The sequence below is a fragment of the Coregonus clupeaformis genome, chromosome 13 (genome assembly GCF_020615455.1).
Source record: "Coregonus clupeaformis isolate EN_2021a chromosome 13, ASM2061545v1, whole genome shotgun sequence".
Classification (NCBI taxonomy): domain Eukaryota; kingdom Metazoa; phylum Chordata; class Actinopteri; order Salmoniformes; family Salmonidae; genus Coregonus; species Coregonus clupeaformis.
This window is the reverse complement of record NC_059204.1, coordinates 45,818,371-45,845,658: the sequence shown is the minus strand read 5'-3', so window position 1 is coordinate 45,845,658 and position 27,288 is coordinate 45,818,371. Positions and strand designations below refer to the sequence as shown.

General features: G+C 45.6%; 1 protein-coding gene across 2 annotated transcripts in view; it reads right to left on the bottom strand.

The window, feature by feature from the left end:
- Positions 1-27,288, bottom strand: part of LOC121578931 (neurexin-2-beta-like) — a 314,921-nt gene that overhangs the window by 163,902 nt on the left and 123,731 nt on the right. For both annotated transcript variants that reach the window (XM_045224458.1, XM_045224459.1), the window contains exons 7-14: positions 25,849-26,010; positions 17,618-18,059; positions 16,722-17,105; positions 15,833-16,036; positions 12,573-12,599; positions 4,598-4,717; positions 4,115-4,496; positions 3,105-3,295 (exon numbers count right to left, since the gene is read on the bottom strand). In XM_045224458.1, the coding sequence (XP_045080393.1) occupies positions 3,105-3,295; positions 4,115-4,496; positions 4,598-4,717; positions 12,573-12,599; positions 15,833-16,036; positions 16,722-17,105; positions 17,618-18,059; positions 25,849-26,010 (1,912 nt within the window). The remainder of the gene's footprint in view (positions 1-3,104; positions 3,296-4,114; positions 4,497-4,597; positions 4,718-12,572; positions 12,600-15,832; positions 16,037-16,721; positions 17,106-17,617; positions 18,060-25,848; positions 26,011-27,288) is intronic.

Sequence of the window (27,288 nt, the reverse complement as noted above, 5' to 3'; positions counted from 1 at the left end):
GATGCACCCTACCAATTTAAAAATGGCACCTTGTGTATTCTACTATTACAACTTTCAAGAGTAAGTTGAAAGCTGGACTGAGTTCCTAAAAACATTTTTGCCGACCCCTCGCGCCCCCCACAGTTTGGAAACCACAGCAGCAGAGAGCGCCTTGAGCTTAACTCAGCGGCGAGTAAAAAAAACACCATGGACTCAGATATGGCTATCATAAACTTTATCCAATCAACATCTAGCCTGCAACATCGCTTGTTTGGTAGTCTGCTGAGCATCATGATCTACCTTTTACATCATGATGTTCGGTGGCTAAACAAGGTTAATAATGCTGTCAAGAGGGCAGCCTATGTGAGCTTAGGGAGGAGATGCTTTTCTCTGCGATTGCCGCCACAAGAAAGCCAATACATATCTAGCCAAAACGCTTGATGAGGAGTTCGTATCAGATGTTTGTTTTTTAGTTTGTTTTTTAGTGACATCTTCAATCAATTGAATGGACTTCATTTGGGATGTCACGGTTTCGGCCGAGGCTGCTCCTCCTCCTTGTTCGGGCAGGCTTCGGCGGTCGTCGTCCCCGGAGTACTAGCTGCCACCGTTCGATGTTTCATGTTTGTTTGGTTTTGTCTGTTTGTACACCTGTCCCTTGTTAGTGTTTGATTTGGTTGCCTATTTAGTTTTCGTGTGTGGGGGCAGGTGTTATGTGGTATTGTTTATTTGTCAAGCTGTTGCTCTGTGATATTTACTCTCAGGATTGTTGTTTGTTCCGAGAGTCCGCACTGTGTGCGCTATCGCCTTTTTACGCACTGTGTGTTTTGTGCGTACTGTGTATTTTGCCTCCCGGTTGGGTTGGCTGTTCGCCTGTTTGCTGCTGTTATTTTTGTGACTAAAGTCTGTTGACGAACGCCCGTGTTTCCTGCGCTTGATTCCTCACCGCATCTACACTCAGCTACTGACATGGGACTACAGGGGAGGGATAAAACAGTTATTGACATGATTTAAAAACGGATGTATTTTCAAAATAAATGTGTTATTTTCTCCTCTAAATTGAGGCCAAACAAAACGGTCAATTTCCCTACACTGTACAACTATATTCAGTCATCATCAGTACAGATAACCCCGTGATGTCTGAGTTTTTAGATAAACTGAAGACTAACTTTGCAATGAGATTTGATGAGTTTAAGTCTCCACAGAGGTGGTGCAGTTTGTTATAGGGACCCGTTCTCTACTGATGCGGGGGGAGAGAGACTTCTCCGTAAAAGCTAGTTAACTACGATATGCATAAAAGATTTGTATAAAAATGTATGTATAAAAAAATATAAAAACAAGACAGAAAAAATAACAAAATGATAATGAAATAGAAAATAGAACAGAATGATGCTGGTCAACTGAGATTTCCAATGCATAAAATGATTCCTATGTGTAAATAAAAACTAAAGATGAAGCTATGTACAGTAGGGAATACAAGTATTTGATACACTGCCGATTTTGCAGGTTTTCCTACTTACAAAGCATGTAGAGGTCTGTAATTGTTATCATAGGTACACTTCAACTGTGAGAGACGGAATCTAAAACAAAAATCCAGAAAATCACATTGTATGATTTTTAAGTAATTAATTTGCATTTTATTGCATGACATAATTATTTGATACATCAGAAAAGCAGAACTTAATATTTGGTACAGAAACCTTTGTTTGCAATTACAGAGATCATACGTTTCCTGTAGGTCTTGACCAGGTTTGCACACACTGCAGCAGGGATTTTGGCCCACTCCTCCATATAGACCTTCTCCAGATCCTTCAGGTTTCGGGGCTGTCGCTGGGCAAGACGGACTTTCAGCTCCCTCCAAAGATTTTCTATTGGGTTCAGGTCTGGAGACTGGCTAGGCCACTCCAGGACCTTGAGATGCTTCTTACGGAGCCACTCCTTAGTTGCCCTGGTTGTGTGTTTTGGGTCGTTGTCATGCTGGGAAGACCCAGCCACGACCCATCTTCAATGCTCTTACTGAGGGAAGGAGGTTGTTGGCCAAGATCTCGCGATACATGGCCCCATCCATCCTCCCCTCGATACGGTGCAGTCGTCCTGTCCCCTTTTCAGAAAAGCATCCCCAAAGAATGATGTTTCCACCTCCATGCTTCATGGTTGGGATGGTGTTCTTGGGGTTGTACTCATCCTTCTTCTTCCTCCAAACAAAGCAAGTGGAGTTTAGACCAAAGAGCTATATTTTTGTCTCATCAGACCACATGACCTTCTCCCATTCCTCCTCTGGATCATCCAGATGGTCATTGGCAAACTTCAGACGGGCCTGGACATGCGCTGGCTTGAGCAGGGGGATCTTGCGTGCGCTGCAGGATTTTAATCCATGACGGCGTAGTGTGTTACTAATGGTTTTCTTTGAGACTGTGGTCCCAGTTCTCTTCAGGTCATTGACCAGGTCCTGCCATGTAGTTCTGGGCTGATCCCTCACCTTCCTCATGATCATTGATGCCCCATGAGGTGAGATCTTGCATGGAGCCCCAGACCGAGGGTGATTGACCGTCATCTTGAACTTCTTCCATTTTCTAATAATTGCGCCAACAGTTGTTGCCTTCTCACCAAGCTGCTTGCCTATTGTCCTGTCGTCCATCCCAGCCTTGTGCAGGTCTACAATTTTATCCCTGATGTCCTTACACAGCTCCCTGGTCTTGGCCATTGTGGAGAGGTTGGAGTCTGTTTCATTGAGTGTGTGGACAGGTGTCTTTTATACAGGTAATGAGTTCAAACAGGTGCAGTTAATACAGGTAATGAGTGGAGAACAGGAGGGCTTCTTAAAGAAAAACTAACAGGTCTGTGAGAGCCGGAATTCTTACTGGTTGGTAGGTGATCAAATACTTATGTCATGCAATAAAATGCAAATTAATTACTTAAAAATCATACAATGTGATTTTCTGGATTTTTGGTTTAGATTCCGTCTCTCACAGTTGAAGTGTACCTATGATAAAATGTCTGGCCGCCCTGTAAATAACCTTTTTCAAATCTGGCCCCCGTAAGAATACAGTTGAATAGCCCTGGTATATTACCTGCATAAACGTATAGTGGCTGGAGCCAGTTTTGAGAAGGGGTAGTGTATACCATACCTTTGAGATCCAGGTTGCGGGCTCCGTTGGAGTGCTGGGTGACGGTGTGGGAGTCGATTTTGAGGATGTGCACGTTATTGTCGTCCCGGGAGACCACCACATCGTGCCACTGGTTGTCGTTGAGAGGCTTCTCAGAGTTGCCCTTCATGAGTGACGGCCCGTTCCCCAGGTCAAACACGTAATGAATGTACCTACAACACAGCATTACACCATGAAGTAGGCCATTTACAGAATGACAAATATATATCTATGTATGTATTTAATGGAAATTAAATGGATAGGGACGATCTTGCAACATCCTGTTTTCTTGAAATACTGTAAATCGATAATATTCATACAAACTTCATCAGAGAATGTGTAGGTGCCTTCATAGAAAGTGAAGTACTAGCCGTACTGAGAGTGCTATGACTGAGTTCTCTCTCCAGCCCATGGATCCAGAGTGATGTGTGTTGCTGCTGCAGGCTCCACAGTTATGGACAACTCCTGCTGACTAATTGCTTACTGAGCGACAGTATTTCTGGGCAAACCTGGACTGCGGTTAAACATCTGTGGCCATTATTGTTTGCTCTCTCACTCTTACTCATTCTATCCTTCTCTTTTTACAAAATCATTTTCAGTGAACAAAACATTCTGAAACATTCCCTTTATATGCCTCCAGCTGACAGAATAAAATGATTCCGTGTAACACGAAATAACTTGTTGAGCTAGAAAAACGAGGAACAGTGAGCTGTGTTATTATTCATTCATCCCACACCCTCTGCATGGTTACAGTATCTGGAAAAATAGGTTGCAAAATAGGTTGAACACATTTTTTTCTTTCTTTTTTAACAGGGAAATTATATTGAGACCAAGGCCTCATTTTGCAAGGGAGGTCTGCATGTAGACAAATTATACAACATTTACAAATAATGGCTTCTTCTGGTCTAAAAACAACCTCCAACCAATTACCCAAGTCAATTGAATAGCTAGGTGGAGCTTCACCCCTTCCTAACCCCCACCACACCACTCACCCTTTGACCAGCTCCACAACGATGAAGTCACTGCCGTCTCCAGAGCTGAAGAGCAGCAGGCCATCGAGGCTGGTGGTCTTGAACTGAAAGAAGAGGTGCATGGAGGCATAGGCCTGCAGGGTGGAGAAGGCCAGGCAGCTAGCCCGACTGTGGAAGGTCACAGGGTCAGCCACGATGTGGCGCATGCCGAAGCGGGCGTTGAGCTCGCAGTAGGAGATGTCTCCGTTCTTACACTGGTCCAGGTAGGGCACGCCATTGAATGAGAGGGCCTGCAGGTGCCCTATGAAGTTAGATGGCACCACGGAGATAAAACGGCGCTCGGTCATGATGCCCGTCTCAATGTTGTGGAACTCCAGGCGAGTATGGGCACCGGTCATATGGCCTGGGGTGGAATAAATTCATGTTGATGGGCAGAGATGTAGTGTACCATGATGATCACAGTTTCCCTTCATCTCATGGTTTGACTCTGCTCTACCATCTTACCTTCCACAGTCACGTTGTCCACAGAGAGCTGCAGGTTCTTCCCACGACGCACCACCTTCACTGAGTGCCACTCATTGTCGTTCAGCTTCTGTCCTGCTAACAGTGTCTCTGGGCCTTTACCTGTGGAGAAGAAAGGTTGAAGTCAACACCAGAGCACATTCATACAGAATATCCTTTTCCAAGGGATCTTAAATGGATTTAAATGGATAAAATACACTGAGTGTACAAAACATTAAGAACACCTTTCCATGACAGACTGTGCAGGTGAATCCAGGTGAAAGCTATGATCCCTTATTGATGTAACTTGTTAAATCAAGTTCAATCAGTGTATATAAAGGGGAGGAGACAGGTTAAATAAGTATGTTTAGCCTTGAGACATTTGAGACATGGATTGTGTATGTGTGCCATTCAGAGGGTGAAAAGTGTTTAAGTGCCTTTGAACGGGGTATGGTAGTAGGTGCCAGGCGCACCGGTTTGTGTCAAGAACTGCAACGCTGCTCTGTTTCCCGTGTGTATCAAGAATGGTCCACCACCTAAAGGACATCCAGCCAACTTGACACAACTGTGGAAAGCATTGGAGTCAACATGGGCCAGCATCGCTGTGGAATGCTTTCGACACCTTGTAGAGTCCATGCCCCAACGAATTGAGGCTGTTCTGAGGGCAAAAAGGTGTTCCTAATGTTTGGTACACTCCATGTATACTTCCTGATACTCCCTGCCAGTGGAGGCTGCTGAGGGGAGGATGGCTCATAATAATGGCTGGAATGGAGTAAATGGAATGGTGTCAAACACATCAAAGACGTGGTTTCCAAGGGGTTGATACCACTCCATTGACCATTGAGTTGAGAGTGTTTAAGAAATATTGTACTGTGCATTGTCGCTCATCACAAGTGCTAAATGCTTATTGAATATGTACTTCTATTTTGTATCATATGACTCAAATCAGTTTGTGAAATCATATATGAACCCCTTAGACTACCAGCTAACAACTTAAGTAGTATCCAGAGGCTTGGCCAGTGGATACTGGTTTATAGCTCAAGGATTTCTGCTAAATCTTCCGCTTTTTTTTCCAGCTCTCAAGGTTCGGTTTGAAAATAGGTCACAATGCGGAAGCTTCGCCACTGCAGCACCGTCACCCCCGATCAGTGGTTATGCAACAGGCGACCAACACAGCAGTTCAAAGAAGTTCTGACATGGCTGGCAAAGCTAATTGGTCATGCCTCAGCCTGCTGGGCCTCAGGGGGTTTGTCTGTCTAATTGAGCTCAGGGTGTATAAAAATCCCAGGAGACATAGAGAGGACACTGGCTGCTACAGGAACGCTGCAGCTGATGACATCAATTGGTTTCCAAATACTCCACTGTTTCTTCCACTGGGAGAGAGAGGCCACTGGCTTGTTGAGCTTAACAGCAGAGCAAGTGTCTCAGCAAGGGGTAACATTATAGACCAACTACACACTTATCTGATAGATATGGGTCCTGTGTAAACACATACTACCGGTGAATATTCATTGTATAACGTCAAGTTCTGTTTTTATTACTATTGACATGATTAGAGTGTCTAAGAATGACAACTAATGTTAGAAACTGCTAGGCCTGAGGCAGAGCAGTGCTTTTCAAAAGTGAAACCTTGTAACAATCGTAAAACAACAACATACTGTCAGTCTGTTTTCAGCCCGATTATAAAAGCATGTCTATTATCCCCAAATAAACTCCAGACCTTAGTATGGATCCCCAGTCCTGTTCCTTTTTATTGACTGTGGGTTTGTCCTACCAAACCCTGTTTACCCACTAAATCAACACAACAGTCTACTGAGCAGGTGGAGGGAGGTACAGAGAAATATATGCAGAGAGGAGGAGATGGGACTTTTCATCTGAAATGAACTGTGTTAAAGCAGTGTTGGTCTGGCCTCAGAGGTGGGCTCCCCTGCTGTCTACTTACTGAGCTTCAGCCCAAACACCTACACTGTGCTTCAGCAGCGAGAGCAACTCCACCAGGAACAAGCACATACGAGTTAGAAGTTGGCAAGCTAGTTATGTAAGGGCTATAGTAGTGGGCTGAAAAGTAGGAATTCTGATGTGTCAGAAAGCATATCAGTACATATCCACAGTGAGGTGGGGGGATGGATTTATTTAATAAACTCTTTGAAAAGGTAGGGTTTCAGACGTTTTCAGAAGATGGGCAGGGACTCCCATTGTCCTGACATTAGGGGTGGGGAAGCTTGTTCCACCATTGGGGTGACAGGACATAGAAGAGCTTTAACTGGGCTGAGCGGGAACTGACCCCCTGTAGCAGTGGGCTGAGATGTCTGCCAGGCACACAGAGATGCATGTCGCAACCTGGGTGTCAGGATGGGGGGAAAGAGAAAAGTAGTTGAGTGTCATCCACATAGCAATGATGGAAGAAACCATGTGAGGATATGACGGAGCCAAGTGACTTGATAGGAGCGACCTGCCAGGTAGGATACAAACCAGGATTGTGCAGAGCCTGAGACGCCCAGCCCTGGGAGGGTGGAGCGGAGGATCTGATGGTTCATGGTGTTGAAGGCAGCGAATAGATCTAGCAGAATGAGAACAGAGAGTCAGCTTTGGCAGAGCGGAGAGCCTCCGTTACACAGAGGAGAGCGGTCACAGTTGAGTGAGCTGTCTTGAAGCCTGACTGGTTTGTTTCAAGAAGATTGTTCTGAGAGAGATAACAAGAGAGTTGGTCAGAGACAGCAGCAGTGTTTTGGGAACAAAATAAAGGGATACTGGTCAGTCGTTCTTTACGTCAGAGGGGTGGAGTGTTGGTTTCTTCAGGAGGAGAGCGACTCTGGTCTTCTTGAAGTCAGAGGGGACGCAGCCAGTGGTGAGGGATACATTGATGAGGGAAGTGAGAAGGTCTCCAGAGATTGTCTGCCACCACCACCACGACCAAATACAAATACCAGATGTTCTTGGACTATGAGAGAACATAGTCAGATGAAGAGAGAGCAGCTGGAGTAGCAGTGTTCTCTGGGGTGAACCATGTCACCGTCGGGGACAAAAAGTCTAGGGACTGAAGGGCAGCATAGGCTGAGATGAACTCGCCGTTCTTGACCACAGATCTGCAGTTCCAAACGCTGCAGGAGATCAGGACTTCCACATGGGTTATGCACGCAGGGTACACTACATTAGAAGGGTTGCAGCCAAGGGGTGGGGAGCGTCTGTAAAGCCTACAGGGAGAGGAGCGAACAGGTATAGAAAACACATTTATAGTTGACAAAGCTAGAAAATAGCAAAATGAGATCTGAAAATAACTAGGTAAGATACTCAAATGAGAGAGTGGTGTAGAGCCTTCGACTCTTTCCTTCCTCCAATAACTCTAGAACAAGTCGGCAGAACTATCTTTGTTTCGGCAACAGTCATTGTTTTGGCAACAAGACCACAGCTTGACAAGACCGCTGCTTACAGCTGCTGCTGAAAAAACAGGGGAGACTGACGTATTAACACTAATTGCTGATTGCCTAGGAGAGGTGAAACACCTCCGCCTCCAATACAGGCACTGATGAGTCAGACTGTCAACAGAAACCACAGCACAAGAGATGAGCAATTAACAGTTAGGCCAGCAATGATTAATTAGGTAACTAGAAAGACTTCACTTATCTTCAATTGACCAAGCAATACCAGCAAGAAATTATTGAATAAAAAATGATACTGAGCTATTCTTGCAGAAACAGTAGAGGTCCCTTCCCAGCTATGGATTGAGACACATTACCTCTTTCACAGAGCTGCACACATAAATCAACCTCTCACACAAATACTCCATTGACACAAATGCAAAATGTATATCAGTTTGAATTACGCACAGTTTCGATTATAAAAAAAAAAAAAGCTGAACATTAAAGGAGAATTAATGCACACAGCTATTCTTTACATTACGGTAAATTGAATGTCCTTCTGCAGTGACTGCATCTTGATATACCGAAGGCACAGGTATAGTACACTGTGGGTTTACATTCTGTGTTCTGATTTCAGTTCATTTGACGTGTGCTTTTATTTAGTCTCACTGGGCTTGTCAGGCTTTGTATAGACGATGGGGAGAAGGACTACGGCATCAGTAGCTTTAAACTAGCCATTTCCTTGGCAAATTTTATCCAGAGTATTTGATTAGTATGATTTTAATAAGGCTAGCCTCAAAGGCATGGTGATGATACAGTACATAATGGCTGAGTTGAGACTTGTAAGCTATTGATGCTAATCAAAGCATGCTAATGACATTCTTTTCTTACAACAAATGGGTCCTTTTTAGATGTAACAGTATACTTATTAAAATACGTAGTCCAACATGAGTAGGTCTATTACATGTCAAAATGAAACATATAGGGTAATTCTTTATTTTAAGGGACCTTAATAAACCATTTATAATGCATTTACAAACCATATATTTATCATTACTCCCACATTTGCAAATGTTAGTAAGCTAGTTATTCACACATGTATATATATTTATTTAAACATCCTGTGATGTGTGCTTTTTTTGTTTTTTACAAGGTTCTGCAGAAATGAAAATAAATAAAACATTTATAAAGTATTTATAAAGAATAAATAGCACTGACTTTAGATTAGGGACTGCAAAAATACATGAATGATTCGTAAATGGTTTATAAATGTGGGAGTAATGATTAATAAATGATCAACATAATTTATGAACGCCTTATAAAACGTTTATTCCAGACCCTTGAAATAAAGTGTTCTCCATTATTGACCTAAGGGGCACTATGCTTTGAGTGCTGCATTATTTACATACTGTAAACCCATTGATGTGGACTGTTCTATTGCAGTAGAAGATCTCTATCTTAAAAATACTGACCGTATACAGCAGTATATGTAAACATAATGTAAACATTCCTTACTCCAGGATACTTCAACTGGTGACTATCCGGGAGAATAAATAAAAAGGAACACTCTATCAAGGCTCTGATGAAGGCCGAAGCGTAAGTCTATTGTTTGTTTGTCCCGTCAAAAATCTATCAGATTTACCCGGCAACAGTGCTCCTTTTTCTTTATTCTCCCGGATAGTCACCAGTTGAAGTATCCTGGAGTAAGGAATGTTTTGGGGATTTACAAGTCCCTCAGTCGAGCACCTGATTTCCCTATTGAGCTGGGCTGAAGCGCACTTGGGTATACCTTCTTTCTATGATGTAAACATACAGTGCATTCGGAAAGTATTCAGACCCCTTGACTTTTTCCACATTTTGTTACTTTACAGCCTTATTCTAAAATGTATTACATCGTTTTTTCCCCTCATCAATCTACACACAATACCCCATAACGACTAAGCAAAACCAGGTTTTTAGAAATTTTTGTGCATTTATTAAGAATAAAAAACTGAAATATCACATTTACACAAGTATTCAGACTCTTTACGCAGTACTTTGTTGAAGCACCTTTGGCAGTGATTACAGCCTTGAGTCTCCTTGGGTATGACGCTACAAGCTCTGCAGATCCTCTCAAGCTCTGTCAGGTTGAATGGGGAGCGTTGCTGCACAGCTATTTTCAGGTCTCTCCAGAGATGTTGGATTGGGTTCAAGTCCGGGCTCTGACTGAGCCACTCAAGGACATTCAAAGACTTGTCCCAAAGCCACTCCTGCGTTGTCTTGGCTGTGTGCTTAGGGTCATTGTCCTGTTGGAAGGTGAACCTTCGCCCCAGTCTGAGGTCCTGAGCGCTCTGGAGCAGGTTTTCATCAAGGATCTCTCTGTACTTTCCTCCGTTCATCTTTCCCTCGATGCTGACTAGTCTCCCAGTCCCTGCTGCTGAAAAACATCCCCACAGCATGATGCTGCCACCACCATGCTTCACCGTAGGGATGGTGCCAGGTTTCCTCCAGACGTGACGCTTGGCATTCAGGCCAAAGAGTTCAATCTTGGTTTAATCAGACCAAAGAATCTTGTTTCTCATGGTCTGAGAGTCCTTTAGGTGCCTTTTGGCAAACTCCAAGTGGGCTGTCATGTGCCTTTTACTGAGGAGTGGCTTCCGTCTGGCCACTCTACCATAAAGGCCTAATTGGTGGAGTGCTGCAGAGATGGTTGTCCTTCTGGAAGGTTCTCCCATCTCCACAGAGGAACTCTGGAGCCCTGTCAGAGTGACCATCGGGTTCTTGGTCACCTCCCTGACCAAGGCCCTTCTCCCACGATTGCTCAGTTTGGCTGGGCGGCCAGCTCTAGGAAGAGTCTTGGTGGTTCCAAACTTTTCCATTTAAGAACGATGGAGGCCACTGTGTTCTTGGGGACCTTCAATGCTGCAGACATTTTTTGGTACCATTCCCCAGATCTGTGCCTCGACACAATCCTGTCTCGGAGCTCTATGGACAATTCCTTCGACCTCATGGCTTGGTTTTTGCTCTAACATGCACTGTCAACTGTGGGACCTAATATAGACAGGTGTGCGCCTTTCCAAATCATGTCCAATCAATTGAATTTACCACAGGTGGACTCCAATCAAGTTGTAGAAACCTCTCAAGGATGATCAATGGAAACAGGATGCACCTGAGCTTAATTTCGAGTCTCATAGCAAAGGGTCTGAATACTTATGTAAATAAGGTATTTCTGATAAAAATGTTAAAAACCTGTTTTCGCTTAGTCATTATGGGGTATTGTGTGTAGATTGATGAGGATTTGTATTTATTTAATCAATTTTAGAATTAGGCTGTTACGTAAAACAAAATGTGGAAAAAGGGAAGGGGTCTGAATACTTTCCGAATGCACTGTATATGTGATGCGGGTATGTTGTAGGTTGCTGAAGCTGTGTGTGGCCTACAGAAGACAGTGCACCCTGGTGAGCCAATCAGGACCATGGACAGCTCCTAGACAGAATACCCTGCAGCAGTCTACACCCCTCTATCCACAATGGATGAGCCAATTGGCCTGATAAGACAACATGGTGTGAAAAGGCTTGGAGCCATCAAGACCCAGTCAGGTCCCTGCAGCGTTTCTTAGTTATGACTTACCACTACCCATACTGTATACAGCAGATAGCCTCAACTTTTACCCTGGGCAACATTCAACCATGATATTTTTTCCCTCCTGTTTTGTAAATTGTTAATGTTCCTCTCTCTATGCTTACCTCTTAGCATTCTTCCAATGATGTGTTAAAATTGTGCTTCTAAGTGGCCAAATCAGAGGACTGTTTAAAATGCATGGCAAGCTTGGGCTTAAACAGAGGCTCTCCGAGATGGTCGAGGGCTTTAATTGACTATCATTTAGTTTAACTACTGGCTAATTGTGTCTATTTAAAAGTCAATTAAGAATTTTTACTGCCATTAAACTTCAATCCATCTAAATTCATAGGACAACTCTGCAGCAACATACTTAAGGTTGCTATTTCAGGTTCAAAATGGAAAACACAACATCGCTTTGTATCAAATGATCTCAGGAAAGAAAATGTACAACATATCCTCTTACCCTTAGTATAGGTTTATACCTGTACTAACCAACATACAAACCGAAGCAGTTACATGTATTTGAAAAACTCAATTGTATAGACAACAGTTCCCATAGGTCACCAGGACATGTATTGTTAAAACTCATTGGAAAATGTTTTCCCAAAACCCAGTGCTATATTGCCATCTGGTGGTAGTTAGAGTACATTACTGATAGAAGTAGCAGGGATCTACCCCCACTGTTGTTTCTATGAGGAGCACTGAGAACCAATTAACAGATGGTATTTTGCTGATGTAATGAATAAGGGATAATTTTATGATTCTGACATTTGTTGCTTAAACTAGAGAATGGTTTACCAAATGATGTTCAGCCTCATACAGTATTTGATATTTACCTTACAGTCCTTTAAATTTTTCAAGACAACCATGTGATTGTAGTACTTCATTGGGATAAATATTGTATATGACTAATGTTAAATGCATTTAATAGTATTAATATTAAAACAGACAGTAGCAGAACATAAGGTATAAGACACAGTTGTTCTGAAGTACAGTAAATAATGATAGGAGCCACTTACTGAGGTTACAGTCTATCCTGATACAATCTGGTGAGAGAGAGAGAGAGAGAGATGGTGAGATAAAAATAAATACAAAAGATCAATATTAAAAAAGAGAACAAAAAACAACATTTCACATCCTTCAAGGTACGTTCTGCATTTTTTTTGTTGAGAGACCACCATCAGGGGACAAGCTTCAGTCAAAACCAGCCTTTTCCTCACCATGGCAACCATACAGCACCCACTAACACAAGAGCTGAGGGAGGTAATGGTAACTCTCCACTACACTCAGGAGGACCAGTAATGTGTCCTGCAATCAGAGTAAAATCACCATGTTTGTGGTATATCATTACTGTAATAACGTTAGTAGGCTTTTCATGACTGTATTAAAACCTAGAAAGTAATCATACGTTAAATCCCAGGTTGATTTCAGATATGCCTCCCGGTGTGTGTACAACCCATGTGGTAGTGGGCAGTTAGGTAGACTACAGACAGAGGAAAGGGCTGATTTGCATACTCATAACCACACTGAAGCCTTATGCATTTAGAGCCAGAGAGAATCATGCTGTGGACAATCTCCTCACCACAGTGAGGGAAAAAAGTATTTGATCCCCTGCTGATTTTGTACGTTTGCCCACTGACAAAGAAATGATCAGTCTATAATTTTAATGGTAGGTTTATTTGAACAGTGAGACACAGAATAACAAACAAAAAATCCAGAAAAACGCATGTCAAAAATGTTATAAATTGATTTGCATTTTAATGAGGGAAATAAGTATTTGACCCCCTCTCAATCAGTATAATAATAATAATAATAATATGCCATTTAGCAGACGCTTTTATCCAAAGCGACTTACAGTCATGCGTGCATACATTTTTTTGTGTATGGGTGGTCCCGGGGATCAAACCCACTACCCTGGCGTTACAAGCACCATGCTCTACCAGCTGAGCTACAGAATGATTTCTGGCTCCCAGGTGTCTTTTATACAGGTAACGAGCTGAGATTAGGAGCACACTCTTAAAGGGAGTGCTCCTAATCTCAGCTTGTTACCTGTATAAAAGACACCTGTCCACAGAAGCAATCAATCAATTAGATTCCAAACTCTCCACCATGGCCAAGACCAAAGAGCTCTCCAAGGATGTCAGGGACAAGATTGTAGACCTACACAAGGCTGGAATGGGCTACAAGACCATCGCCAAGCAGCTTGGTGAGAAGGTGACAACAGTTGGTGCGATTATTCGCAAATGTAAGAAACACAAAAGAACTGTCAATCTCCCTCGGCCTGGGGCTCCATGCAAGATCTCACCTCGTTGACTTGCAATGATCATGAGAACGGTGAGGAATCAGCCCAGAACTACACGGGAGGATCTTGTCAATGATCTCAAGGCAGCTGGGACCATAATCACCAAGAAAACAATTGTTAAAACACTACGCCGTGAAGGACTGAAATCCTGCAGCGCCCGCAAGGTCCCCCTTCTCAAGAAAGCACATATACAGGGCCATCTGAAGTTTCCCAATGAACATTGTGGTCCTCTGTAGCTCAGCTGGTAGAGCACGGCGCTTGTAACGCCAAGGTAGTGGGTTCGATCGCCGAGACCACCCATACACAAAAATGTATGCACGCATGACTGTAAGTCACTTTGGATAAAAGCGTCTGCTAAATGGCTTATTATTATTCTATTATTATTATTATTATTATTATTATTTTAACATCTGAATGATTCAGAGGAGAACTGGGTGAAAGTGTTGTGGTCAGATGAGACCAAAATCGAGCTCTTTGGCATCAACTCAACTCGCCGTGTTTGGAGGAGGAGGAATGCTGCCTATGACCCCAAGAACACCATCCCCACCGTCAAACATGGAGGTGGAAACATTATTCTTTGGGGGGGGGGGGGACGGACGATGGACGGGGCAATGTACCGTCAAATCTTGGGTGAGAACCTCCTTCCCTCAGCCAGGGCATTGAAAATGGGTCGTGGATGGGTATTCCAGCATGACAATGACCCAAAACACACGGCCAAGGCAACAAAGGAGTGGCTCAAGAAGAAGCACATTAAGGTCCTGGGTGGCCTAGCCAGTCTCCAGACCTTAATCCCATAGAAAATCTGTGGAGGGGAGCTGAAGGTTCGAGTTGCCAAACGTCAGCCTCGAAACCTTAATGACTTGGAGAAGATCTGCAAAGAGGAGTGGAACAAAATCCCTCCTGAGATGTGTGCAAACCTGGTGGCCAACTACAAGAAACGTCTGACCTCTGTGATTGCCAACAAGGGTTTTGCCACCAAGTACTAAGTCATGTTTTGCAGAGGAGTCAAATACTTATTTCCCTCATTGAAATGCAAATCAATTTATAACATTTTTTACATGCGTTTTTCTGGATCTTTTTTCCCTCACTGTACATAGTCATTATGGCGTACAATTACCAAAACATGTGCCAATACAGTCAGAGCTTCCTTGGTCTTTTGGATATAACAAAGCCCTCCATGAAGGCTATGTACTACACACTACACCAGGGTTTCGGGACCCCAAGGGGTGCATGTTTTGGTTTTTGCCCTAGCACTACACAGCCGATTCAAATAATCAACTAATCGTCAAACTTTCATTATTTGAATCAGCTTTGTAGTGCTAGGGAAAAAAAACAAAACGTGCACCCCTTGGGGTCCCGAGGACCGAATTTGGAAAACCCTGGGCTACACACTACTATGCTAGTGTGGCTGATGTGTTCTCTGGAGCTGTCCCCCATCACAAAGCAGTGGATCCAAACACCCAAGGACCAGACTCACTACCTACATATGTAATGGGGCATGTGGAGACTAGGGCTACCAGCTGAGGCACAGCCCTGTCAGGCACCATTACTGCCTCGGTCGGCTCTCTACTGCTCTCCTCTTCCTGGGTTAGGACAAATCTGAGAGCCATGGTGGACGGCACACGTGATCTAGAACATCAACTACAACATCTGTTGTACACCATTACAATGTATCTGTCATGATGATACAGTGTGTTTATACGTGAGTTGGTCTCTCTGGCTGCCTGTTCGTAGGACTGCAGACACACAGGCCAGGCTGAAAGGGTTGGGATGGACCAGGGAATGGGTGAGAGAGAAACAGGGATAGGGAAAGAGAGAAAACACAGAGGTGATACATAGAGATGTATATAGATTGTGTAATGCTGAGGAAAAGGGGGGTATATGTAGTACAATACCTTTTCCCATGACATCATGAGTACTCTAACTGAGAAGCCGTGAGGACTCATACGCCTATACCGTTAGCATTGTTAGCATTACCCAGGTTGACGGTGAGTTTGACCCGGCCCGCGTCCAGCTCCAGACGCAGGGTGTCAGCGGAGTCTTGGGAGGTAGTGGCCACAAGCAGCCCAAAGGCCCTCTGGGACATAAAGCGCAGCGCCACGTCCTCGGCCTCCGTGTGCATGCTCAACGGCAGCGTCACCTTCAGATACATGCTGCCATCGTAGCTCAGCACCGTGGCCTCTGTGTGTGGGCACCAAGGACAGGGAGACAGCGTTAGCAAATGTCTTTGTCACAAATGTTCCCATACAGTAGGAAATATATTCCTTTACACCCAATACTGAATAAGCGCATGATTCAGAATAAAATATCAAATGAAGATCAGAGAGTTTTACTTCAACTCATATTTCAGTTACAATCTTTGCTGAACAATATCTAACAGTTTCTTTGTATGCCTGTTGAAGAGATTGCAGTTTCCTGCAGCCACACTAGATGGCAGGAAAAGCCTGTAACATACCACAGTGCTCTTATGTGAAGCCTCTGTAATCATCCTCCTCTCATAGATTTATATTCAGGCCACAAATAGGATGAGGATTCCATTTATTTCCCTCCTAACGTTATCAGCCTATATGGCTTCACAATGGGGCTCCTATTCTCTCTGTGAGAATGATATCTGTGGTAGATGCCGGGTTATTCAGATTTATGGAACACCACCGCAATACTGATGAATCACTGATACGCAGCACCTATTTATTCCTCACATACCGCCAATTCACTAATAGAGTGGCAATTTACCACTTGAATGACTCATATAAAAGGGATTTCATCTCCATTGTCTGTATGAAACATCATAAAACTTGTTTTAAAAGCTTTGCGGTATCATTTCAAGCAGAGATAATTTCTACATTCCGCTGATCCTCTCTCTCACCACTCTCACAGTTGGGGCCCAGGTAGCCCGTGCTGGTGCAGTCACACACATGCCGGTTCCAGCCCTCGCGGCACTGCCCACCGTTGGAACAGATGTCTCTGCCACACCTGATGTGTGTTTCCCTGGTGCAGAAGCTGCTGACTCCAGAGGCACTCTGAATCTCTGACAGTCTCCTCAGGTCCCGGCTCCGCCCATCCATGAACAGGTCCCGCATGCAGCCCACGTAGCCCAGGTTGAGGGGGGCCGTCCAGACTTCTGGGGGGAGGATGAGGCCCTCACGTGCCTCAGGCAGACCCCCGAGGTACATGTCACCCTCCAGGTCTAAGATCTCACTGCCTTCGTTAGCAGAGAATGGTATGCTGCGGCTGTTCACTGAGATCAGGCCTGAAGGCAAGACAGTCAGAGTGAGTCAACTAGTATCAAGGCTGTCTCACTGTATAATCTCACTGTATAATATAGAATATAATCCACAAGGTACACCAGGTGTAAAACTATGAAATGACTAATGAACAGGAATGTCTCAGGTCTTTGTCGTACCGTATTTCTCTGTTAATAGTAAGCTGTAAGCAACACTGGCTCAAATCACAGAGCACGGCTAATGAGGGCAGACATTTCCCCACATGAGGTGGATGACAGTATAATTGGCCACTTGCGAAATAGGTTAAGGCAATTTACTAAATGTCATACATAGATTATAGCTGCTAAAAATAAGACTAATTAAAATGGGATATGCACGCAGCATCTCTGAATGCAGCAAAGAAACATGAAGAAGAAGCCAAAATATGAGTGTGTCTGTATGGGTATAGTACATTTAATTTCACAAGCCAGTAGGATTTAACCCTTGCTATTCCTGCTACCTCATTAGGACCAGATTCATCATGTGTGCTTTCTCTCACCCTTACGCCCATCCCTCTGGAAGTCCACATGGCACCACTCCCCATCGTTGACCCTCTTGTTGCTGGCTTTCATCTTGATGCTGCCAGAGCCCATGTCCATCACCAGATAGAGGAAGCCGTCCAGGAGCTCCATAGCAAAGTAGTCAGCCCTGGACTGCCCCTCCGGCTGTCTGTCTAGGCCCTGCAGACGCCTGTCACCGTGGCTGAACAGCAGCAGGCCGCTGGGCTCCGTGGTGCGGAAGTCAAAAGAGATGGAGCCAGTCTTCTTGGTTTTCCACCTGGGCAGGGTGAGGTAGGCGGCGGGCGTGTCGAAGGTGACCGGCTCCAGGGCCGCCACGTCCTCACAGTGGAAGGTCAGGTCGCCGTGAACACTGACCTGAGGGTCCCGCTCTGCAGCCAGACGAGACAGCTCCAGCCTGAACTCATTGTTCTTGTAGACCACCTGTAGGACAGGGGACAGGACTGTCACTGAGTGGGTGGCTGCGGTGTGCTGAAAGACCACTTTCTGTCCTGCTATTTACCTTAACCCGCACTCTTTTCTGTGATTGTACTCCATACCAAACCTTAGAATCCATGCAACAATTTGTCATTCATTGAAGTGTATAAAATGCACAAGCTCTCATAAATGACAGAACTAGACCATAATGAGAATCTCCCTGTCTGTCTGTCTGACGGTCTGTCTGTCACATGTGCACTGTTCTCATGCACAGATGGAGGCAGCAGGGAGGCACAGCTGAACATGTTTTTCATTTTCACACCACACTTGCAGTCAAAAAGCTGACTGGCGCCCTGCTCCAGGTTGAGAATTTTAGTGTCCCTCTGTTTAAAAATACACTAGGCAGCGGCTTGGTTTCACAAGGCACCATTACCAGTAATTGCCAGACCTAAATAAAATCTAATGAGAAGAATATAAAAACTAAGTATGAAAAATGCAATTGTTGAGTCTATTTCAGCCATAGATGCAAAAGTACAAAATTGTTCTCACCCTACGTTAGAATTTTGATGACACTCAATATGTCTATCTCCTTTGGTAGCATCAATCATACATTGCTGAGCCTGTGATTAAATACAGTTCTGTGAAAAAGTATTTGCCTTTCGGATTTTCTCTATTTTTGCATATTTTCTACACTGAATATATTCTTAGATCTTCAACCAAAACCTCATGTCAGATAAAGGGAACCTGAGTGAACAAATAACACAACATGCTGTTCATTATTTAATTACATTTTTAAACAAAGTTATGCAACACCCAATGCCCCTGTGTGAAAAAGTTATTGCCCCTTTACACTCAATAACTGCTTGTCTCACCTTTAGCTGCAATGACTGCAACCAAACACTTCCTGTAGTTGTTGATCAGTCTCTCTGTGGAGGAATTTTGGCCCAGTCTTCCGTGCAGAACTGCTTTAACTCAGCGACATTTTAGGGTTTTCGAGCATGAACTGCTCGTTTCAGGTCCTGCCACAACATCTCAATCAGGATTATGTCTGGACAATCAGGTTTATGTCTGGACTTTGACCAGGCCATTTCAAAACGTTTAATGTTTTGCTTTTTAGACAATCTGATGTAGACTTGCTTGTGTTTTGGATCATTGTCTTGCTGCATGACCCAGCTGTGCTTCAGCTTCAGCTCACAGACGGATGGCCTGACATTCTCCTTTAGAATTCTCTGATACAGAGCAGAATTCATGGTTCCTTCAATGATGGCAAGTCTTCCAGGTCCTGAAGCAGCAACGCTTCCCCAAACCATCACCCAGATCATCCAGGTGCTTCCAGGTGCTTTTTGGCAAACTTGAGTCAACTTTTTGGACGACATGGGTCCCGTTATGTCTAGCGAAAGCCAAACACTTTTTATTAAATAAATGAAATAAGTATCCACATTTTGTGTTATTTGTTCCGCAGGTTCCCTTTGGTTGAAGATCTGACAACATTCAGTCTAAAACATATGCAAAAATAGAGAAAATAAGAAAAGGAGCAAATACATTTTCATAGCACTGTAGGTATGTATCAGTAATTCCCAAAGACCCCTCCCAGCACTGACAAAGTCCAATATCTATCGCCACGTTCTACTGTAACAGGCATCAGGAGTCTGTAGCAGTATACAGTATAGTCACAGATAGAACAATGAAACAGATATTTCACCAGATGTATAAATGTGAAGCATCCGCTTGGCGTTTCCACTCACTACCATATATGGTAGTGAGAGGAAGCCCAGTGGCCGGCAGTGGGAGAAGATGGAACGAGATGGATTTTGACCGACATGCTGCAAATTTTCTAATCTATGAAACATTTGATCACAACACAGTTTTCTGTTCCCAAAACTAGAATCTGTTACGAACAGAGTGGGCTAAGTTTTGTAGACAAAAAAAGTGCGTTGTTTAGAAGGAGTGCAAAGGTGAATTGAGTTATTGCACATGCACACTTCACAGAGTAGGCGTTCCTTAACGGAAATATGCAAATGTAGGCTAGAACGCGCCAATAGGATCTCGCTAGCTCGTGCTTGGCTCTGCCCACCGCCTTACTTGTTCTGCCCACTATGACTCATTTGTTCCCATTTGAAACGACAGGCTTTGGTCTATCTTGGTTTATTTATAAAAATCTTTGGTCTAGTTATTAGGATTCCTGTAAAAAACAGGACAAAGACTTTGGGAGGCTGATGCAGTGAGAAGCATGGCACAATCAATGAAGAGGCAGACATGATTAATACATGGGAGGGTCAACTAGACAGAGACATAGGGAGGGACGTGCTGCCTGGGAATCCATGGAGGAAATCAATGTCTAAATTGGCTGTCAGGATGGTAAAGCTAAGACCTCACTAACATAGTATTAATTACAGATGTTCTCTGACTGAGAGAGAGTAGGAGGGAGGGAGGGAGGGATGGAGGGAGAGACAGAGAGAGAAAGAACGAGAGAGGGGGGACAGAGAGAGTGAGCGATAGGAAGGGAGGGGGGAGACAGACAGACAGAGAGAGAGATAGCGAGGAAGGTCATGGCAGTCACTAGGGAGGGTGGGGGTGGGGTGTCAGTGCAGAAGTGTAATTAATCCCGGAAAATAGAACCTGTATTATTCAACAGAATAGCAAGTCTGGAGTTCATATCCAGGTAGTCATGCTATTATATAATTCAAGGCCATAGCTACATTCATACATGACCAATTACCAGGGGATATGCATATGAAACACAGCTATCTACATTAGGACTCTTTAGGACACAGCTGAACACTAAGGGCACTGCATGTGTTCAAAGTCACAATCTGTCATTAATTAGCAACTAACTAAATGTAGAAATATAAACGTGCTATGTTCTTCCTGTGTGATGCACTGGGAGGTTTAACATCTAAATTCCAAGTGGCACTGTCACGGCTACTCCCAACTCCTCCCCTCCGGCGTTCGACGTCGCCGGTTTACTAACCACCGGTCCTGGTAACCATCATTACGCACACCTGGTAACCATCATTACGCACACCTGGCATCAATCATTACGCACACCTGCGCTTCATCATGAGGCACACCTGGACTCCATTACCTCACTCATTACCTTTATCTGGCACTCCCTTAGGTTCTTTCCCCAGGCAGTATTGTTTCTGTGTTTCTTGTCAAGACGCTACTCCTATGTTGTATTGTTCCATGTTCTTTGTTATATTAAACTTACCACCTGCACCTGCTTCTTGACTCCCAGCGTCTACGTTACAGAATACTGCCTCGCAAAATGGAAGCAGCAGGTAATCAGAATATCTCCCAGACGGTCGACGAGCAGGGATACCTACTTAGTCAACACCACGACCAGCTGGCGCAACTGGGGACGGCTATGGAAGAGGTTCTTTGCAGTGTTAAACTTCTCGAACATACCCGAGAGGCGTTGCCTTCAACTAGTGGAGGATACTCTACCACCAGTTGATCCAGCGAGCGAGCACACCAGCCCATTCAGCAACCCGCCCAGGTCAGCGATGCCCATTTGTCCCTCCCGGACAAATATGACGGCACCCCATCTAAATGCTGTGGCTTCCTACTACAGTGCTCCCTCTACTTTGCACACCGGAAGGGAGCCCCCACCACGAGAGGTCCAAGGTTGCCACGGTTATTTCTCTATTGACTGGGCGGGCGTTGGAATGGGCCACGGCCGTCTGGGAGAGAGGAGAGGAGGAGCTGGATTCGTATGAGGGATTCAAGGCTCTGTTCAGAGGTATCTTCAATCATCCAGTGGAGGGCAGAGAGGGGGGTGAGCGCCTACTCCAACTACGGCAGGATGACCAGACTGCTGCGCTCACCTTCCAAACAGTAGCAGCATCCAGCGGATGGAATGAGCCGGCGCTTCGTGCGCTATTCAGAAGAGGTCCAGACGAAACTGGCCTGTCGAGACGACAACCTCTCCTTGGACGCACTCATCGCGATGGCCATCCATCTGGATAACCTACTTTGGGAGCATCGGCACTCTCATCCTTTCTCTTCCTCCCTCAGTGAACACATTGGATCAGAGCCTGATCCATGGAGGTAGGGGTCACACGCCTCCCCGCGGCAAAGCGACGCAGACTGAGACAGCTGGGGCTCTGTCTCTATTGTGGTCAAGGAGGGCACCAGCTCCAGCAATGTCTGGTACGTTCCAACTCGGGATCCACGAGAGCAGAGGGACGGTCACATGATCTTCCACCTCCTGGGGCAGGTGTGAGTATCCCCTCTTCAACACTTTCTGCCAAACCCTTTTTGGTGTCAATCACACTAGTTGACTGTCCCTCGTACTGTTTTTACACCGTTAGTGGATTCCGGTGCCGCGGGGAACTTTATTGACCAGACCCTTGCCTCCTCTCTTAACATCACCTCATATTACCTTCTCCTTTCCCGGTTCAAGCCCTCGATAATCAGCCATTAGGTTCCGGGACACATCACCAAACCACTCACCTTCACCATGGAGTTCATTCATCAGGAGAACATTATTTTCTTCATCACCATCTCACAATATCATCCTCAGCATCCCTTGGCTTCAACCCCACCATCCACATCGGTTGAGAGTCCTGTGGTTGCCTTGCCCTTCAGCCCAACATCCCGGAGGTATACCAGGACCTGCGGGAGGTATTTTCCAAAACCCGCGCCACCTGTCTCCCTCCTCATCGCCTCTGGGACTGTGCCATCGACCTGCTTGCAGGCTCTGCGCCCCCTCACAGACACATCTACCCTCTGTCGGTGGCTGAGACCAAGGCCATGGAGGAGTACATCCAGGATGCGCTCCAACAACGTTTCATCCGCACGTCCACTTCTCCTGCATCTGCAGGATTCTTCTTCATGGCAAAGAAGGATGGAGGTTTATGTCCGTGTATTGATTACAGAGCACTCAATGAGATCACCACCAAGTACCGTTACCCTCTGCCGTTGGTGCCGGCAGCCATCGAACAGCTCCGCGGGGCCCGGTTCTTTACCAAATTGGACCTGCGGAGTGCATACAATCTCATCTGAGAGGGGGATGAATGGAAGACAGCTTTTAGCACGATGTCTGGTCACTACGAGTACTTGGTGATGCCATTTGGCTTAGCCAATGCTCCGTCACTGTTCCAGGCATTCGTCAACGAGGTGTTCCGGGACATGCTCGGACGCCAGGCGATCGTGTATATCGACAACATCCTGGTCTACTCGCCTACCTTGGAGGATCACATCGCTCACGTCCAAGTAGTCCTGGAACGCCTCCTGGCTAACCAACTGTTTGTCAAGGCTGAGAAGTGCCAGTTTCATCAGGAAGCTGTCTCCTATCTAGGCTACCAGATCAGCCCGCAAGGAGTGATGATGGACGTCAAGAAGGTAGATGAGGTCAGGTCGTGGCCAGTCCCAACCACCATAAAGGGGTTACAACGGTTTTTGGGGTTTGCCAACTTCTACCGCCGTTTCATCAGGAACTTTAGCTCCATTGCCCCTCCTCTCACCTCTCTCCTCAAGGGTGGTCCCCGTAGGTTGGTGTGGAGTCCAGCAGCTGACGAGGCCTTCTGCCTACTGAAGGGACGTTTCACCTCCGCCCCATTGCTCAAACACCTAGATCCCACGATACCTTTTGTGGTGGAGGTGGATGCTTCAGAGGTGGGCGTGGGGGCAGTTCTGTCTCAACAACAAGGTAATCCACAAAAATTGTATCCGTGTGCGTATTACTCTAAGAAACTGTCCCCTGCAGAGAGGAATTATGACGTCGGCATTCGAGAGCTCCTGGCGGTGAAGTAGGCATTAGAGGAGTGAAGACACTGGCTGGAGGGCACCAAGGACCCATTCGTCATCCTCACCGACCATCTGAACCTGGAGTACATACGGACAACGAGGAGGCTGAATCCGCGATGCAAGGTGGGCCCTTTTCTTTACGAGATTTGACTTCAAGCTGCACAGGTTCAAAGAACACCAAAGCCGATGCCCTGTCCCATCTCTACAATTCGGGAGAGGGTCCTGTCCAGAGTGCACCCATAATCCCTTCCTCTCGAGTCGTAGCCCCTGTGGTCTGGGACGTAGATGTGGACATTCGTCAGGCTCTGGAGAGGGAGCCCGCACCCATTACCTGTCCTCCTGAGTGCATCTACGTTCCCACGAGGATAAGGGATCGGCTGCTGACCTGGGCGCACACAGCTGTCATCGCTGGACATCCAGGTATTTCTCGTACCACTCAATCTATCTCCGAGAAGTATTGGTGGCCTACCTTGGTGCAGGACGTTATTTGCTACGTCAACTCCTGTTCCGTATGTGCTCAAACCAAATCTCCCCGGCACGCTCCAGCAGGGAAACTCCTTCCTGTGCCTCAGTGTCCCTGGTCCCATCTATCCATTGACTTTGTCACTGATCTCCCCTCCTCTGACGGTTTCACCACCATTTTGGTGGTTGTGGATAGATTCTCCAAATCCTGTTGTTTCATCACTCTCTCTGGTCTCCCTACTGCTCTCCAGGTCGCTGAGGCACTGTTCCAGCAGGTCTTCCGGCACTATTGCCCTCCGGAGGACATAGTCTCCGACCGTGGCCCCCAATTCACATCACGGGTATGGAGAGCCTTTATGGAGAAGCTTGGGGTCACGGTCAGCCTCACTTCTGGGTATAGGCCTCAGTCTAATGGGCAGGTGGAGAGGATGAACCAGGAGCTGGGGAGGTTCCTGAGGAGTCACTGCCAGGACCGGCAGGGAGAGTGGGCCCAATTCCTTCCATGGGCGGAGTACGCCCAGAATTCGTTACGTCACTCCTCCACCGGGCTGACTTCCTTCCAGTGTGTTCTGGGTTTTCAGCCGGCCCTGGCTCCGTGGACCCCGGGCCAAACCGACGCTCCTGCGGTGGATGAGTGGTTCAGGCTCGCAGAAGAAGTGTGGAGCGAGGCTCACGTGAGACTCCAGCACGCCGTCCACCGTCAGAAGGAGCAGGCAGACCGCCACCGCTGTGAGACTCCCGTGTTCCATCCTGGTGATCGTGTTTGGCTCTCTACCAGGAACCTCCCACTCCGCCTGCCCTGCAAGAAGCTGAGCCCCCGGTTTGTGGAGCCGTTAAAGGTTATCGGGAGGGTCAATGAGGTGATGTATAGGTTACAGCTTCCCAGTGACTACCGTATCTCACCTTCTTTTCATGTCTGCCTTCTCAGGCCGGTGGTTCCTGGTCTCCTGGCTGATGCTGTCCCCCACGACACCCCTCCGCCCCCCCGGACGTTGAGGGAGGTCCCGCCTATGCCGTGAGATCCCTACTGGACTCGTGAGGTCGTGGGCGTCGGCTCCAGTACCTGGTGGACTGGGAGGGGTACGGCCCTGAGGAGCAGTGTTGGGTTCCGGTGGAGGACATTCTGGATCCCAACATCATCCCCTCCGGCGTTCGACGTCGCCGGTTTACTAACCACCAGTCCCGGTAAACATCATTACGCACACCTGGTAACCATCATTACGCACACCTGGTAACCATCATTACGCACACCTGTGCTTCATCATGAGGCACACCTGGACTCCATTACCTCCCCTTTAGCTGGCATTCCCTTATGTTCTTTCCCCAGCCAGTATTGTTTCTGTGTTTCATGTCAAGACGCTACTCCTATGTTGTATCCTTCCATGTTCTTTGTTATATTAAACTTACCACCTGCTTCTTGACTCCCAGTGTCTACGTTACAGGCACATACCTAAAAGAGCTGCCATTTTACAAAGTGAATGGTGTTTGTGAATCTGAAAACAGCTCAACAAAAGCACTGTGTATTTGTGTATTCCAAGATCAGAGTTCCCTGATGAGGGCTGCTGAACAATACAGTACTTACATCTTTGAGACAGCCCATGAAGTTATTGCTGACCGGGGAGCCAGGGAGGTCAGCTGTGTTGGGACTCCCGCCAATGTAGAACAAGTCATCTGAGCCTAGCATGGTGTAGTCCTCCTGGGTGTAGCCAGTGGTGGTCAGGATCCCATCCACAGAGATGGTCACCTGGGTGACCAGAGAGAAATAGAGGGATGGAGAAAGGCGGAAGAGAGAGATCAGAAACAAAGAGACAAGTGGGAAATGCAGAAAGAATATGAATTAAACAGCAAACATCCACTGCTTTTTTTTTTGCGTTAAATGCTGGCCTTTGAATTTAGTCGAATCCTTAGATGTAAGATCTACAGGGTGAATTGATGAGTGCAGTTGGAGGACTCCGCCAATCTCAGAAGCTTCCTCCTTTTCTCTATTCTCAAAATATTAGCAGGGTCGATGAGCAAATTATGATATGATCATTTCACCAATATTTTGGATTTGAGTATAATATTAAATATATCTTAGTATCCGTTTGGTGTAGCTGAATTTGAGATGGCACCCATTCGATGACAGATACAGTAGTCCATCGTCGGTAATCAGACAGTTGAGGCTGAGTCTAATCAATCTCAAATCAATACAGAGAGACAGGAAGAATAAATGAACGGACCAATTAGCTGAAGAAAAATTTACCAAATCTATTATTCATTGTTGGGAGAACAATGGTTTCAGAAGGTGTTATAATCCATTTAAATGGTTTAAGAGGAGTTTATTACATATATATGAGATATACTGTAAAGTATGTGGCTCAGCTTTGACTGAAATGGTAATACTGTAAAGTACGTGGTTTATACTATAATGATATTCTGTGAATGCTGCAGAACATTACTGCTGACTGACAAATACTACATTTCCCAGGGGTCCTCTCTGAGAAGAGCAAGGCCCTGCCACTTGCACTCTGAGGAATTGCCCTGGTCTGATCATTCATGTAGTTATTGGTAATTCCTGGTTTTAAATGCACTTCCCTCATGGGGCAACACATTTATGTCTGCTGTTGCTGTTTAGAGCTGCTATGAGTCTGTAGCTTCGATTGTAGGCAAGGTTGAACAAGGGAGTAGGTGAGATTGTGTGTGTGTCAAAGAGAGTGTGTGATTGAGGGTGTGAGAGAGAAAGTGATAGGGGAAGAGCAAGAGAGAGAGAGACAGCGAGAGAGAGAAAGATAAGAGGAATCTAGCCTGCGAAAGCTGACCACCAGGGCTTGTTAAAAAAAACTGTTTCCACTAGCGTTCCCACAGGAGGTGCATTTCTCTCTATCGGCATGTCAGTGTGGTAACCAGAAGCTATCCGAGAAGAAGAGCAATGTATGCAGGATCAAATGCAGTGGAGTATGGGTGAGGGTAGGCTCGGGATAATGAAGAGCGAGAATGTTTGTATGCAGGTTGGGGTGAGATGTTAAGGGGGTCTGTTAGTAAG